Below are 17,543 nucleotides of genomic sequence, written 5' to 3'. Positions count from 1 at the left end.
TCTCTCCTTGCCATTGTCTGGAACTTGCCTTTCAGTTGGGTATATTTTTCCCTTTCTCCTTTGTCTGTTGCTTCACTTCTTGTCAGCTGTTTGTAAAGCCTCCTAGACAACCAGTTTGCCTTCTTGCATTTCTTTTTCTTTGGGATGGTTTTGGTCACTGCCTCCTGTATAGTGTTATGAACTACTGTCCATAGTCCTTCAGGCACTCTGTCTACCAGATCTAATCCCTTGAATCTATTCATCCTCTCCACTGTATAACCATAAGGGATTTGATTTAGGTCATACCTGAATGGCCTCATGGTTTTCCCTATACTTTTCAATTTAAGTCTGAATTTTGCAATAAGGAACTGATGATCTGAGCCCCAGTCAGCTCCAGGTCTTGTTTTTGTTGACGGTATAGAGCTTCTGCGTCTTTGGCTGCAAAGTATACCATCAGTCTGATTTCTGTATAGACCATCTAGTGATGTCCATATGTAGAGTCCTCTTGTATTGTTGGAAGAGGGTGTTTGCTATGATCAGTGCATTGTCTTGGCAAAACTCTTTTAGCCTTTGCCGTTTTCCTTTTGTACTCCAAAGCCAAACTTGCCTGTTACTCCAGGTATCTCTTGACTTCCTACTTCTGCACTGCAATCCCCTATGATGGAATGATATGATTTTTATTTTTGCATTTCTGCTTTTATTCAGGACTGCTGTCAATTTTTCTGTTCATTTATAACAGTACTTTTTATATAAAAGTCATGTTGTCCTATTTTGTGGAACAGATGAGATCGGATTGATTAATGTTTTATTTTATGGAATCTTAGTTTACTCTCACAATTACAAGCTCCACATCTGAGAATCAATCCATGCTATACTAGAGGTTTCCTTTTTCATTGTTAATTTGGGTCCATTTTTTCAATTTATAAGTCTTCTCCATTAATACATTTTTCTCCTTCCTGGAGCCAATAACTTTGTTATTATTATAATGTTTCATAATACGGTTTAATATGTGGAAGAGGAAATTCTCCTTTTCTATTACTGTTCAGTGTTTCTTTGGTTTGGACTGACTGTTCTAAAATAATATTATCTAATAGTATTAAGAGTGGGCACTTCATCTTGACACTAATGAGAATTTTACATCATGATGCCAATGAGTAGATGCTGGTTGTGACTTTGAGACAGACAGTCTTTTATACACTAAAGGAATCTACACTTGGCCTAAATGACAACACTGATTTTAGGAATTTATGTTGAATATTATTAAATGTCTCTTTGACATCTATTGGGATGATATGTTCATTTCTTCTTTGTGAGAAAATGTGATAAATTTTATTTATATATCTCCTAATATGTAAGTATCCTTTTGTTCCTGAGAAAAATTCTACTTGCTTATGTATTATTTTTTAGAAAATATGACTTACAATTAATTTTTAGGCATTTGAAGTTAATTTTTTTCAAGCATGATTTTAGTAGTTTATCCAATTTTGGTATCACAGTCATAATAACTTATAAAATGATAGATAAAAATTTACTTATTTTTCCCTGCTCTAAAAATGATTTGTTACATGAAACTTTGAAATAATTCTACTATCACTTCTTTATTGTCTGTCTAAATAGAGATGAGTTGTAACTCAGGCAATCTGAAACAAATTGATAGCTTCCCAAATTCATTATGACTTTAAAGCTTGTTTGTTTAACTCTAGCAATTGCAAATAATGTAGACATTTATTTCATATATTGATCAAGTCTTAGCAAACTTTGACCAGGAATCTTTGTCTGTTAGAAACAAGTCAATGTGTGATTAGATATTGGTAGTAAGTAATCAAACAAATAAAAAAATTTAAAAGAAAATCTTTTTCCTATAAATTAAAAAAAGAATTATAGTATCCACTGTTGGTTAAGTATGAAGAAGTCCATCCTCAAAAACATGGATTGGAGGTTTAAACTTTCTGAAGAGCATCTTAGTAAGAATTACCAAAAGGCTTTTCCAATAAACATATTTTCTGACCTAGAAAATTCACTCCTAAGAGGGTCATTAGTGATGTCTTCAAAGATTTCACCACAACAGTGTGGTAAAATCAAAACATTATATATAAATGATAAAAGTTTGGAAGAGACAAAAATATGTCCAGAGTGGAGCCTGGCATAGTCCATGTATTCAGGTATATCTATTCAAAAGTACTTTTTACAGTTGTTAAAATTAAAGCAGATGAATAATGAAATGGACATACTGCATACAATTTATATATTCAAATATATGAATATGTTTTAAATAGAAAAACAGAATATACACCAACCTGTTGGCAATGGGTTACCTCTGGATTTGAAGATGACAGCTCAGTTTTTTTTTCTTGTCTGTTTCCTAAGTTTCTATAATGATTAAGTCCTTTTTCTTAAAGAGGGAGCAGAAGTGTACTGTAATACAATCTTAGGTTCTTGCTCCAAATGTAAATACAGTCTCAATAAGGTTTTGTCTTTTATATACAGACCTGGCTATGCAGATAAACATGGGGATGTATGAATACAATGGGAAGAGTGGCTACAGGCTGAAGCCAGAGTTCATGAGGAGACCTGACAAGCACTTTGATCCATTCACAGAAGGCATCGTGGATGGCATAGTGGCCAACACTTTATCTGTTAAGGTATGTTCATCCCATCACACAGCTGTACCCAGCAAAAGTCTTCAACAGTACCTATTTTGTGTAAAGTAGTTTAGTCATTAAGCATTTACTTCCCAGTAAAGTCTTCACTTCCTTTGTATATTTTTTTATTTAAAGACTGAATTCATATTAAAAGTTTTCAAAAGCTATATGCACAAGATAGAGCAACTAAGCCTCACTTTTTAATAGACTAAAAATCAGATCCAAAAATCAATGAAGCAAGTTGCTGAGATTCACCATGGCTAGTCCTTTCCACTGGTGCAAAGATCCTACAGAGAAATGTACCACGAAAATTGTGTGTGTGTGTGTGTGTGCGCTTAGTTACTCAGTCGTGTCCACCTCTTTGCAAACTCATGGACTGTAGGCTGCCAGGCTCCTCTGTCTATGAGTTTCTCCAGGCAAGAATATGGACAGGCGATTCCCTTCTCCAGGGGATCTTCCCGACTCAGGATCAAACCCAGATCTCCTGCATTGCAGGTGTATTTTCTACTGTCTGAGCCAGCAGGAAAGCCAAAATCACAAAAATTAGTGACTCATGTTGGAGAAATCTGGTCTTCCCTCCCACCGTTAGTTTTAGAAAAATAGCCACACTGAGCAAAATGAGAGAAAATAAAGGTATTCTCTCAATAAATTATTAAATATTGAATAAAAGTTCTCCAGCTACCATAGCATGGCTTTTGAAAATCTATCAGAGTATTCAGGAATTTATAACACATAGTGAGTAATGATATTAAGGGCTTTCCTGGTGGCTTAAATACAAGAATCATATCATCAAACATACATCTGACCCTCAAAAAATTAATTGCAAATGATTTCTGCAGTCTTTGAAATTGATTTCACAGGAGATACAAGGTATTTTTTTTAGCTGTGAAAAAATATTTTTAATACTATAAATGGGAAATCATTTTTATAAAAAACTTTTTTATATGAACCCTATAAGCCATTGGTTGTTGTAGCTAAGTTTCATTTACTTTTTAGAAGTTCCATTTCTTTTCTGTTTAACTGGATAATTGCAGCACTAAGAAAACTTTTTAATAAAGCATAAATGCAATTTTCCAGTTGACCCTAAACCAAAAGCATATAAAAAACTGTGTAAAAAAAGTACTCTATACAGTCCATGAGGTCACGAAGAGATATGACTAGTGACTGAACAATAACAATAACAATTTCACTAATTTATATCTATTCTAAGCTTGTTGAACCCATTTTTACTTTAAAATTTATGTCATTTACACCAAAGATTAAAAATAAAGTTGCACTGGAGTGTCTCTCAATGATATCATTTGAAATTATTTCACCCCATATATCTGCCAAGTGGAGTTGGCAGAATTAGAACTTCAAGATTATATTTAGTTTAGGAAATTGTTTTCAGCAAAGGATGTTTAATTCCTGTCAAGTTTGATTAAGATAAACTCAAGCATCACTCACAGATAAAATGATATTTTACAACTGTAGTTGTAGTCAGGTCAAACTGATAGTAATATTTTATCAAAATAATCTTTTGTCCTTGTTTGCCACTCATCTCATTTTATATGTTTGCTTTGTTGTTTATTCTTTCTTGAAAATTCTACCATGACAGTGTAAGTGATTATAAACAATCACATAGAGAAACTGGGGGAAACAGTTGAGTCCCAGACAGGTGTACAGTGCTGCCCAAGTCCAGAGTGGAGACACTGCTCTGGAGATGTCAGTGTCCTCTGAATGAACAGGCCATGATGCCTCAGAGACCCTGCAACAGAATCCTGCCTTCACCATGACGGCTGGAGCCAAAATGCAGCTCACATCCCCCCAGTATTGCCTTTGTTTTGATCCCCTAACATATCCTTTATAATGCCAGAATGGACCTCTGAGTTCTGGTGGTGTTCCATGATCCTATTTTGCTGATGAGAACATTGAGGCTCAGTGTTATTAATTTAGTTAAGGACTCTGTTTTAATCAGAATCTTAAGCATATTGGCACTTCCCTGGAGGTCCAGTGGTTAAGATGCCACACTGCCAATGCAGGGGGCACGGGTTCAATCACTGGGTGGGGAAATAAGATCCACGTGCTGGGCAGAAAAAGATAAAAAAAGGAAAATAAAAAATTTAAAACAATTTACTCATTAAAAAAAAAAATCTTAAGCACACACCATCTTTGATGTGTTTGAATTCCCAGCATGGCTCACTTAACTTGGAAGTTTCAAACATGCTATAAAATGTCTGCTAAGTTGTTCTCATGTAGAGCCTCAAAGGAAACAGACTGTTACTCGCAGGTGTCATGCACTCAGGCACAGAGAACATTCAGGAGAAATGCGCTTCCCAGGGGTAAATGCGAACAGCCTCCTCCTCATAACTTTCTAACTTGTGTGGCATCTCTGACCACATCAGCGTGCAGCTGCCTTTGGTCTCCCCAGTCGCCATGGCCATCCCCAGGCTGCCATTGTGTCCGTTTCTGGCCCGGACATCATTTTGCTGATTCTGTCTCCTTTCACCGACTAGAGCTTGGAAAGTGAAGCTTTGTCAATCAGATAACACAAATCACTGAGTCCGTTCCACCAACACTTGCTTTCCAGGTTTCCCTCTCTGTTGTTAAAGCAGAAGGACATTGTGTCTGTCTCCATTAACTTTTATAACATCTGAGAACCCCTCATATTCTGAAAATTATGAACGTGTAGTTTTAAAACCTCATTTAATTCCACAATATTCATTAGCTTTATAGCTAGGCAAAGAATACCCACAATCATGTGGATCATTAACCAGTGTGGTTAGGAGTGATGATAAACTGACTTTAATAGTTTGAAGTTGGTATTTGTTTTTAGTATTTTTATCATTATTGTCGCTTTTTATTAAAGTGTAACAACTTTGAGAATTGGAGTAGCATGGTATTATAACTACTCTTTCAAGTTGAATTTTATGAACAAGAAGATTTTTTTAAATGCTAGACTTTCTACTATGCTATGTGTTAAATTTGTACTCCTAAGCAACCTTTTAATTTCATCTACAATCATGCTTCAACATCAGTCCTTCCAATGAATATTCAGGACTGATTTCTTTTAGGATGGACTGGTTGGATCTCCTTGCAGTCCAAGGGACTCTCAAGAGTCTTCGCCAACACCACAGTTCAAAAGCATCAATTCTTCGGTGCTCAGCTTTCTTTATAGTCCAACTCTTACATCCATACACGACTGCTGGAAAAACCATAGCCTTGACTAGACGGACCTTTGTTGGCAAAGTAATGTCTCTGCTTTTTAATATGCTATCTAGGTTGGTCATAACTTTCCTTCCAAGGAGTAAGTGTCTTTCAATTTATTTTAATTTTCAATTTAATTTTCATTTTGGAGCCCCCAAAAATAAAGTCTGCCACTGTTTCCATTGTTTCCCCATCTATTTGCCATGAAGTGATGGGACCAGATGCCATGATCTTAGTTTTCTGAATGTTGAGTTTTAAGTCAACTTTTTCACTCTCCTCATTCACTTTCCTCAAGAGGCTCTTTAGTTCTTCTCTTTCTGCCATAAGGGTGCTGTCATCTGCCTATCTGAGGTTATTGATATTTCTCCCGGCAATCTTGATTCCAGCTTGTGCTTCTTCCAGCCCAGCGTTTCTCGTGATGTACTCTGCATATAAGCTAAATAAGCAGGGTGACAATATACAGCCTTGACGTACTCCTTTTTCTATTTGGAACCAGTCTGTTGTTCCATGTCCAGTTCTAACTCTTGCTTCCTGACCTGCATACAGATTTCTCAAGAGGCAGGTCAGGTGATCTGGACTCATGTTGAAGGACTGAGAGTCAAAGCTGAAACCCCAATACTTTGGCCACCTGATGCGAAGAGCTGACTCATTTGAAAAGACCCTGATGCTGGGAAAGATTGAAGGCGGGAGGAGAAGGGGACGACAGAGGATGAGATGGTTGGATGGCATCACTGATTCAATGGACATGAATTTGAGTAAACTCTGGGAGTTCTTGATGGACAGGGAAGCTTGGCGTGCTGCAGTCCATGGGGTCACAAAGAGTCAGACACGACTGAGCGACTAAACTGAACTGAACAATCATGCTAAAATGAGAATTTTTTTCTCTTATGAAGTGTTAAAGTATTAGAAAATTCTTTATATTCAGTTGGCTCTAAAAATCAACCTTTAGCTTCTAATAGATAGTATCTCTCAAATATAAAAGCCATAATCTCATCAAACTTTTTATGGTTGTTCATGTATTTCATCCTATACAACTTTGTCTTATTAATTAACTCCTAACCCTGGCATTATCATTATTCTTCTAACAATTCTTTAACCAGAAAAGAAATATTTGTACTGTTGTTTCTGTTTTACTTTGATTATGGCTCCACATTCATCATTAGCATTTGTCCCTCCCTAAAGTTTTCTCTTGTATAATTGTTTTTTATTTTTTAAGAGTTGTTTTTTTAATTTCAAAAACTTTCTAGATTATTTCAGGTCAGTTTCTCTCTGATAAGAAAGTCGGGACTTATGTGGAAGTGGATATGTTTGGTTTGCCTGTGGACACAAGGAGGAAGGCATTTAAGACCAAAACATCACAAGGAAATGCTGTAAATCCCATCTGGGAAGAAGAACCAATTGTATTCAAAAAGGTTGGTCTTGTGTCCTTCACGTCAGATGTTAATGCATCTTCTAGGTGTTTTATGACTTCTCTGGTGGCTCAGACGGTAAAGCGTTGCCTACAATGCGGGCGACCTGGGTTCAGTCCCTGGGCTGGGAAGATCTCCTGGAGAAGGAAATGGCAACCCACTCCAGTATTCTTGCCTGGAGAATCCCATGGACAGAGGAGCCTGGTAGGCTACAGTCCATGGAGTTGCAAAGAGTCACTTTCAGGTGTTTTATACTGGAAAAAAAATGTAATGAGGAATTACTTGTTGTTTCATTTGGGAATTTACACATTAATAATATAATAGCATTTTCAAAACTATCTTGAAAACTATTCAAGATTTCTGTGAATTGCTTGTTTGGATTTTTCATAATTGTGAATCAATTAATTCTAGGATACCTCATTTGGAAGACCAGAATAACATGTAATTTTAACTCATAGCCTCTCATAGTAAAAGTGATAAATGATATGTCTTCACTATAATTCGAATGAAGTAGAGTGGTAAATAGGGAGTAATATGGTAGCCAAGAGAAAGGAAGTCCACGCTCCCTTTAAAAAGCATAGCAATTAAACTCCCTAGAATTTCCAACCACTGGTGTTGGTCTTTGTAACTTGTCTAGATTCTATATGATACGATCGACTTGTCTTTCTCTCTGCTTTCACCAGAAAACAGATCTTTTTCACACATTGTTTACACAAAAAGGAAGACATTAAGTGCAGTAGAAAGTAGAGTGCACTCTTATCACTTTGCTTTTATCTGGCCAAAATATCTACAAAGGCAGTCTTCTGCAAAGAGAGTATGTGGTAAAGATCTCTGCACTCCAGCTTTTTTTTTTTCTTATGTTAATTGGATCTAGTAATACTGTCTACTTCATAGCATTCTTATATGAGTATTTCCTAATATACCAAAAACATTTAGAAAATATCTAACCCATTGAAAGTAGTCAATAAATGTTAGTTTTCTTATGTTTCAAAGAAATACATATTTAAGGTATAATTGGCCTCATGGTCTTCACATGTTGATATAGTATAGCTGCATATGTACCCCAGACATTTTACACTGAGAGAAAAAAAGTAAGCAATTACTTATGGCTGATTTGGGAATTTACAAATAAATAAAACAATCTCATTTTGAAAGCTATCCTTGAAAGCTACTTTATAATTTTTGCTTTTACTCCGAAGTACAAAGGTAGTTTGCTTTGAAAGTATAATAGTGAATGCTCAAACTGTGTTAAACCATTAACTCACAGTATTTAAACATAGAACTTTTGCCATTTCTGCCTTGAGAATGTTCATGTCAGAAGAAAATGGTCTATTTGTTGAAGATTCCTCATTTTGAAAAGATGATACAACACAGATGAAGCCATATCTCTGGTAATCCTTCTCTTTTTGAAAATCTAGATTATAGAGCAGTAACTTAACTTTTTATCAATTTGCTCAGCAGAAACTTCTACTTGGGTTTGGAAAAGTAGGGCCTGTTTGAATAATATCTTTCTAATTCTTTCTGGGAGTCACTCCTTCTTGTAACCACATGTATTCTTAATGTCCAATAGGTGGTTCTTCCTTCGCTAGCCTGTTTGAGGATAGCAGTTTATGAAGAAGGAGGTAAATTTATTGGTCACCGAATCTTGCCAGTACAAGCAATTCGACCAGGTATGGATAGCACTGTGGTAAACCTTTTATCAAAGTTGTGAAGAAAATCATCACTGCCTTATAAAATTATTTAAGAATGATGTAGGAAGCTGTTTGTTGTTTTGGCGTTTCGCTCTGTGAAAAGGATTATAAGATTATATATTTAAATCTGGCAATATGTTTTTGTGATGCACTGTGACTACTAGGCCAGTCAACTCTTGCCAGATATTATGTGTAACAAACTGCCTGAAAATTAAAAGGCTTATAAAATGTGTTTCATCTTCGTGCTCACAGGTCTGTAGAGTAGTAGGGCTTGGAGAGGTTTGGCTGTGTAGCTGTGCTCGAGGCTGTGGGCTTCCCACACCTGCTCACTCAGGGGCTGCAGGTGAAGAAGCAGTTGCACTCCCAGGCATCTCACGGCAGCCCAGTGGGATGCATGCCTGTATCTGAAAGTGCATGTGAAGCCTCTGCTTGTCACTAACGTCCCATTGTCCAAACAGGCTAACCCCCAAACCAAGAAATCATATACAGGGCACAAATTTGGACTGATAATTCAATCTATGACACATGGTTTCAAATTCTCTCTTGTGGGGAAAAACATGGCTGGAAAGGGGGAAAAAATCAGAGTCAACACTATTTTCCTGTTTGATGAGAAAAATAATACCCTATCACTCAAGACCATATGATTAAAATGAGGTAGAAGTAAGCTGTTGGTCATCCAGAGTCACCTGAAGTAAATACTTCGATCGAATAGATGTTTCGCGTTATAAGAAACTGTGATGCACAGTATCATGTCACCCTCCAGGCTATCACTACATCTGTCTGAGGAATGAGAGGAACCAGCCTCTGATGCTGCCAGCGCTCTTTGTCTACATAGAGGTGAAGGACTATGTCCCAGACACATATGCAGGTAAACCACCTAACCCGAAAGGATATCTCCATCTGGGGTCATCCATATTTTTGTGACTCAATGGAAAGAAAACTGGACTAAACAAAGGCAAGAGAGTGTGACCTCAGTATCACCTCTATGTGTGTATGCATGTTTAGAAGTAAATTCATCAAACCTTTGTGAATAAATTTTAGTTTAAATCTCAATAAATTATTCAGCATTTTTATCCATTGGTAATATTATTCTCATGAGTTCAGTACTTTCTAACCAATGCTACCTGCTACTACACAGTCTGTCTAGGTCTGTGCAATGAATTTGCCTTCACCCAGTTTTAGAATCCTGACCCTTTCTATGAGTGAAATCTTAAACTATAGAAATTAACTTATGATGTCAGCCTGGAATCATGTATTTAAATGCTTGTAGTACCAAGTGACCTGAGTGGAAGATCCTGGGAAGTGGTAGAGACTGTGGCAGTCTTGGAGCGTGTGTCCAATCTGAAGACGGCAGCCATAACTCATCCAGCTAGACAGCATCATGTTCAAATGATACCCATATTGCCAAATCACTGGGTTGTTTCAACAGTCTGTAAAGCAGCCTTTTTATGTGAAATGTCTCCCCTATGAATCACCAGTGTGGGAAGCAGGACAAATTTGTGGGCCACTGCTGAACTGGATGAAATGCTCAAATAAAACTTAAAAATTTGGAGCACTGACACATCCTGAGTTGAAGCTTGTCCAGTTTGACACAGAGATGACCTTTTAGTTCTGTCTTCCTGAGGTTCAGCCAGTGGACTCTTGTCCATTTCCAAAGTGTTGGCTGGATAAGTAGATAGTTATATGAGTAGATGGAAAGATGGAAGATGGATGGTGAATCAGTAAATGGATGGAGGAGCGGAGAGATGATGAACAAATACATAGATGGATGGGTGATTGGATGGATGGATGGAGGGATGGATGGATAGATTGATGGATGGTGGATAATCAGTATCTCCAGGACCATCAATCTAAAATGTCTCTTTCCTATTTAGACGTGATTGAAGCTTTGTCAAATCCAATCCGATATGTGAATCTGATGGAGCAGAGAGCTAAACAACTGGCTGCTTTGACACTGGAAGATGAAGAAGAAGTAAAGAAAGAGGTGAGAGGGTTGTTCTAGTTTTGTGCTTGGCATGAAGCATGATTTCCAAATCTTGTTGCTAGCTTTTCCTACATAACATCACCGTCAGGAAAGGAAAAGAGAACACTGGAAAACCACTTTGATGGAGTTCAGCCTCATCTCCCAAAACATCTAGATGCCCTGAAGTTTTCATATTTCATTCTCTTTTGGCATTCTGTGGCCACCACCAGCATCTTCATTTGTGACCACGTTAAACAGTAGACATGCTGTTTCAGGGGAAATTTTCTAGATCATTTCATGATGATTAAAGGTGAATAAAACATGTAGAAAAGAAGATGATCATCAAGTCATTTGTTGTTTTCTTTTGTCTTTAAAGTACAGGGTTTTCAAAGTGCTTTTGTGATTTCTTACAGCACACAAGGTACTTAACGCAGTACCTGTTGTGTAGTGTAGGCCACGTGGCCTACACTACACAACAGGTACTGCGTTAAGTACCTTGTGTGCTGTAAGAATCATAATGACTTCCCTGGTGGCTCAGACGGTAAAAGTGTCTGCCTACAATGCAGGAGACCTGGGTTCGAATCCTGGGTCAGGAAGATCCCCTGGAGAAGGAAATGGCAACCCACTCCAGTACTCTTGCCTGGAAAATCCCATGGACGGAGGAGCCTGGTGGGCTACAGTCCATGGGGTCGCAAAGAGTCGGACACGACTGAGCGGCTTCACTACTACTAATGTATTATAATACATATTCCCAAAATAATTGGTGTATTATTCTAAATTAGATGTCACAATGCAAAGAATAATTAAGAAAGGGTCTAGAAGTGAAGTTTAAAACATGAAGTTTCCTCAAAATCCTGGTGAATTTGCCTCGTCATCTGATTGATTTAGTCATTAATCAACAAGTTGAATAAAATCTTTGACAGGTGTTTATTTAAAAAAAAAATATGAAGTTTCCATGTAGACTGAAATAGAATTTCATGATTATTGGAGATGACATAAACATTACAAACAGTGATAAAAACTAGCTATTCTCATACTTCATTTGAATATTCAGAGGATAGATTCAGGGAAACAGATAAGAAAATTGGAGAATTAGCAGTATAAAAAAAAAACCTTGAAAATTGTCTGGCTGACTTTAATAGCAAGTCCATTCAAGTTGATATTGTTAAATCATCTTTTCCTTATTCCAAAAGAATAAAGAAACCTAGGCTTATCATAGAAAATTTTTTAAATGAAAATGAGAAAAGAAAATCCCAAATACGTCCCCTTTAATCCAAACACCCAAGCCACACAGAGATAACACTGCACATGCGTGCGTGCATGTGTGCTAAATCACTTCAGTCATGTCTGACTCTTTGCAACCCTATGGACTGTAGCCCTGCCAGGTTCCTCTGTCCCTGAGATTCTCCAGACAAGATTACTGGAGTGGGTAGCCGTTTCCTCCTCTTAGGGATCTTCCCAACCCAGGGATTGAACCCACGTCTCTTATGTCTCTTGCATTGGCAGGTGGGTTCTTTACCATTATTGGCACCTGGGACACCCAACGCTGTACATGTGGGGTATACATGCAGCTGGTCTTTTTATGCACAATTAGTACTTTTTCATAAAATGGGATAATATTCACAATCTGTGTCTTAACCTTTTATTTTCACCTAATGCAAACAGTTCCATGTCATAAAATAGTCTATGACATGACTTTTAATAACTTTGTAATCTTCCATTACATAGCTGCACATTAATTTTCTAATCTCTATTATTGGATATTTTGAATACTTCAGTATTTTAAATAGATCTTCAGTGAACATCATGTAAGTATGTTTTTGAGCACATTTATGATTATTTCCTTGTTTTTTTGTATGGAATTTTAGAAATTTGTGATCTAAGATGTTGAATTAGTTGAACATGAGAGAAAATGAAATGAGAAAAAGAAAAATATGGTTTTCCCCATTACTCCAGTGGTTGAGAATCTGCCTTGCAATGCAAGGGACACAAGTTCATCTCTGGTCAGAAAGCTAAGATCCCACATGTCTGAGGAGCAGTTAAGTCTGTGTGCCACAACTAGAGAGCCCATGTGCTACAGTGAAAGATCTTGCATGTCACAATGAAGATCCTGCATGTCAAATAAATAAATATTCTTTAAAAAAGAAAAATATCTAATGTCAAAGTAAAATTTTTCAGGCTCTTATTTACACTGCAAGCATCATATCCTATAGAACCAATAAATATATTGTCGTGTTTGATGAAATTTAAAGTTAGCCTGGAAAGTTTCATAAATAATATTTTTCTTTGTATGCAGAAAATGGAGTTATAGGGAAATTTTACACTCCTGGAAAAGTACACCGGACAGTAGACATGAATTACTTCCAACGTTATGTCTTTGACACCTATGCTTAGCGTATGTTTCTTTTTCATACGTTAAAAACCACTTAGCGTTTGCTTGTCTGTAAAGCTTTTCCTTATATACCTGTGGCCAATTCATGTTGTTGCTGCGCTGTGCTTAGTCGCTCAGTCGTGTCCAACTCTTTGCAACCCCATGGACTGTAGCCTGCCAAGCGCCTCTGTGCATGGGGATTCCCCAGGCAAGAATACTGGAGTAGTTTGTTAGGCCCTGCTCCAGGGCATCTTCGCAACTCAGGGATCAAATCCACGTCTCCCACATTGCAGGTGGATTCTTTACTGTCTGAGCCACCACGGAAGCTCAAGAGTGGGTTGCCTATCCCTTCTCCAGGGATCTTCACAATCCAGGAATCGAACCAGAGTCTCTTGCTTTGCAGACAGATTCTTTATCACCTGAGCTACCAGGGAAGCCCAATTCATGTTGATGTATGGCAAAAACCATCACAATATTGTAAAGTAATTATCCTGCAATTAAAATAAATAAATAAATAAAATTTTAAAAATAACTGAAAATAAAAACACTACTTAAAAAAAAAAACACCACCACTTATGCCTACTGCTTGAATTTGAGCTGTTAGTCTGAGCACTCACTGCTTGGCTGGCCTAGAGGGCACAGAGAGAGCAAGCATGTCATCCATGCTCTAAGCAGATTTTGCTGGTACCAGCCCAGAGTTCCTTTTCAGGGCTGCTGCAGGGTAGGCTGCAAACAGCTCACAGCCGTACACTTCTCCAGAAGACTGGCCTAGGCTGATAGGAACTGCCTTGCTTGGGGATGTCTAGCAGATTCTTCTGTTAAGGAGGTGACTGTGTCCTGCGACTGTCAGATACAGAATAACAGCCCAGGTCTCTCGCTTCTGGATGGGCACCTTCAATGCTGCAGTTCAAGCTCCCATGGCCCACCCCACCCCCCATGCTCTAGGATCAGGCTAAGGCTAGACTCCAGCTGAAACCACTCTGGGTTTATCTTGTTTCCCTGTCTTAGCCTGTTTTCCCCACTTCCCTGCAGTTCTCTCCTGAAAACATCCTCTCAATTTATCTTGCAGGCAAGAATCCCAACTACAATTCTGCTAATAAGGAATCCCACAATGCTAAATCGCTGCTGTTTTAGAATTAAAGATTGAATGCCATTTCTGAGGGTTTTGTTTGTTTGGGAACTAGAATTTAAATGTTTGACAATAGTTACATCTTTAATTTCAGTGTTTCTTCAGAGATAATATTTTTTTTTTTAATTTGGAATGGCCTTTGAAAAGATTAATACTAGAGATTTCAGTGAATTTCTTGTTTTGCTCATACAAACACCGATATGAAATTAAAGGCTCTCCTTAGATATCAATGGGTTTCCAAGCTCTGAAACTCTTTTCTCTTCTACTGACTTTAACTTAATAACATATTTCATAAAATATAATTCACGGTAAAGATAATTTATGGAGATATAATTAGACCACTATTAAGCCTTCTCTAGAAAACAGGAATCTCTTTAATCAACTGGATGCAATTTTTTTCCTAAAAAAAATAGGTGTTCAAAGAAAGCATTTTCAGATAAAATTATGTTTTGGTACTATTTCAAAACAATACTTTCTATATCATCAACTTGTACCTAGATGTTGGCCATGTTCTCCAAGGAGTAAGCTCTGACTTGAAGAGATTTCAAGACACCACCAATTTCAGCTTATATAATCTAGCAATAGAGGTAAAAGCCTTGTAATGAAACAGGGACCATTTCTCTAATGAGAAAAATGTCACTTTGCAGAGTTGAAGACCTAAGGCCTTTGAGACTGCAGATCTTTTACGTCACTGTCCTTTCAAAGCACCAGATATCACATATCAAAAACCTGTTTGGAGTCGATGTGTATGTGATGTCATGTGATATTTGTTTTTCTCTGTCTTACTTAACTAAAAAGTGATACAAATGAACTTATTCACAAAACAGAAATAAACCCACAGACGTAGAAAACAAACTTATGGTTACCAAAGGGGAAGGGAGAAGGGACAAATTAGGAGTTTAGGATTAACAGATACACATGACTATATATAAAACAGATAATCAACACACATAGCACAGAGAAGTGTAATGGCCTATAATGTAAAAGAATCTGAAATATATATATATATATATATAAAATTGAATACTTTACTGTAATGTAAATCAACTATACTTTAATTTTTTGAAAAAATAAAAACTTTTTGTGGAGAATGTAACAATAATGGATATAAAAATACAGAAGTAGAATTTTAGGTCAACATTACTTTTGTTTCTCCTCTAAAATGTTGGTCATAAGGATTTTCAGTAAATGTATAATGTTGGTTACACTCAAATAATATTTGAACATTTTCAGTTTTAGAAATAATTTTAGAAGCATTGAATTGCATAAATTTCATATTGAATCACATAAATTTTACATGGTCCTGTAGAGAAAATACATTTATTTTTTCCTTTGAAATGTCTAAACCCTTAACTGACCTCATTTCTAATGCTCAAGAAGAAAAAATTATTTGCCCTTACCATGTAATGCTGTGAGAAAAATGACATTTCACACCTTTGAACACCAGCATGCCCTTTATCTTGTCTAATAATGTAAGTTTGTTTGAATGAGGCCACTGAAAAGAAGTAACTATGGTTTTCTCAAAAGAAAATTCTATCTAGGACATGGCAGACACTGGAGACACTATTTTAGCAGCAAAGACTTTTTTAGTATAATCCTTTTAACTTGGTAGTTATAAAGGTCATTTCTATTTGAAAATGAAAGACATCATTGAACTACAAAATATTCCCAGAATTGTAATAGTCTAATAAATTATCTTTGTAAGTAATTGGCAAACCAAAAAAGTAGGAAATTTAAAAACTCCCCCATGCTTTGAACAATAGACATTTGTTTCAGAGCATGTGAAACAATATAGATAGATATATAGTTACATATATATATATAATTCCAGTATATAATTGGAAATTAAGGAATAATAGATTTGAGTTGCTGAATTTATGTTGTCTCTTTTAAAGTCATAAATCAGGATTGTGGGTTAGTAAAGTCATAGAAAGTTACCTAATCTGAGTCATTACTAAGGCTTTATAATATTTTTAGTTAATTCCCCAAATAAAATGGTGTATAAAAATTTTAAAACATAATAAAGAAACAAAACGACCTCTCAGTAATCTTGCAGATCAGGCTAACACTTTCGGTGGTTATCATTCTAGCATGTTTTCTGTGAGTATATAGTATTCCTTTACAAAAGTTCTTACTTAAAAATAAATTTCCACAGCTCTACTAGTTTAATGTGGTTATTAGAGATGACTAATGAGATACCAGTAGCACTTTCAGTTTCTGTTTTTCAAAATAAACCTCTAAAGAGAATAAAGTAAATATCCAGTGGCTTGACTGCAAAATAGTATGTCATACTCCAAATGCAATATTTGAACATGACTTCTCTTTAGCGCATCAAGGAATTAAGAAATATTTTACTGAGTGTTTACTGTGAACTTTGCACCACTCTGAGCCTTTTCATGTATTAACACACGTTAAGTCCTAAAATGTCCATATTTCTTAACAATTATTGTTATTCCCATTTAACAGATGAAGAAACTGAGGCACTGAGTGACTCTATTCCTTGCCCAGTGCCACACAAATACTAAGGAGCAGAACTGAGATTGAAATCCAAGCAATCTGGCTCCAGAACTCATGTTCTACATCAACATTGCTGGAAGTTTAATGTGCAGGCCAGGGCATCATGACAACATGCTGACCCTGATTCACTGTGTCTGGGCTAGGACTTCAGCCTCAGCATCTCTGACAAGCCCCAACTGGTGGGATAGCATCGTTGCATGGCTCACATCTTCAGTAGCAAAGGTCAACACTACACCACATTGCACTACCTCAATAACAAAACTGTAATTTTCTACTAACCTTTAATAAGGATGTCTTTCTGGCCCCTTTAGCAGGTCACCTGGAAGACTGAGCACAGAATATAAGACTTTTACCTTAAATAGTAATACTTTGAATTCAGTTTTCTGTTGAATCAAATGTCAAGATTTCTTCTTTTAAATCACTGGATATTATTAGCTAACTCTTCAAAGAATTAGGTTTATATATGTGGGATCTGTTTGGTTAACTTGTACACTGCCTGCTAGCCCTCTGTCATCTGTGTGTGCATGATACAGGTGAAGTGTGTGAGTGGTCTTCACGTCCTTCTAACGTTGAAAGAGAAAGCTATTTGCTAATACTAAAATTTCAGTTATTCCAAGAGGCCTACTTTTTTAGTTTTCTGACCCATGCTCTTATAA

The 17,543-nt window shown here is 36.7% G+C and overlaps 1 protein-coding gene across 1 annotated transcript in view; it reads left to right on the top strand.

The window, feature by feature from the left end:
* Positions 1-17,543, top strand: part of PLCB1 (phospholipase C beta 1) — an 859,183-nt gene that overhangs the window by 701,665 nt on the left and 139,975 nt on the right. Inside the window, exons 19-23 of the mRNA XM_081559124.1 lie at positions 2,467-2,621; positions 7,055-7,219; positions 8,787-8,886; positions 9,671-9,775; positions 10,782-10,891. Of these exons, the coding sequence (XP_081415250.1) occupies positions 2,467-2,621; positions 7,055-7,219; positions 8,787-8,886; positions 9,671-9,775; positions 10,782-10,891 (635 nt within the window). The remainder of the gene's footprint in view (positions 1-2,466; positions 2,622-7,054; positions 7,220-8,786; positions 8,887-9,670; positions 9,776-10,781; positions 10,892-17,543) is intronic.

Source organism: Giraffa tippelskirchi, chromosome 13, assembly GCF_054371585.1.
Source record: "Giraffa tippelskirchi isolate mGirTip1 chromosome 13, T2T-mGirTip1v1.2.pri, whole genome shotgun sequence".
NCBI lineage: Eukaryota > Metazoa > Chordata > Mammalia > Artiodactyla > Giraffidae > Giraffa > Giraffa tippelskirchi.
This window is presented reverse-complemented; position numbering and strand designations above follow the sequence as displayed.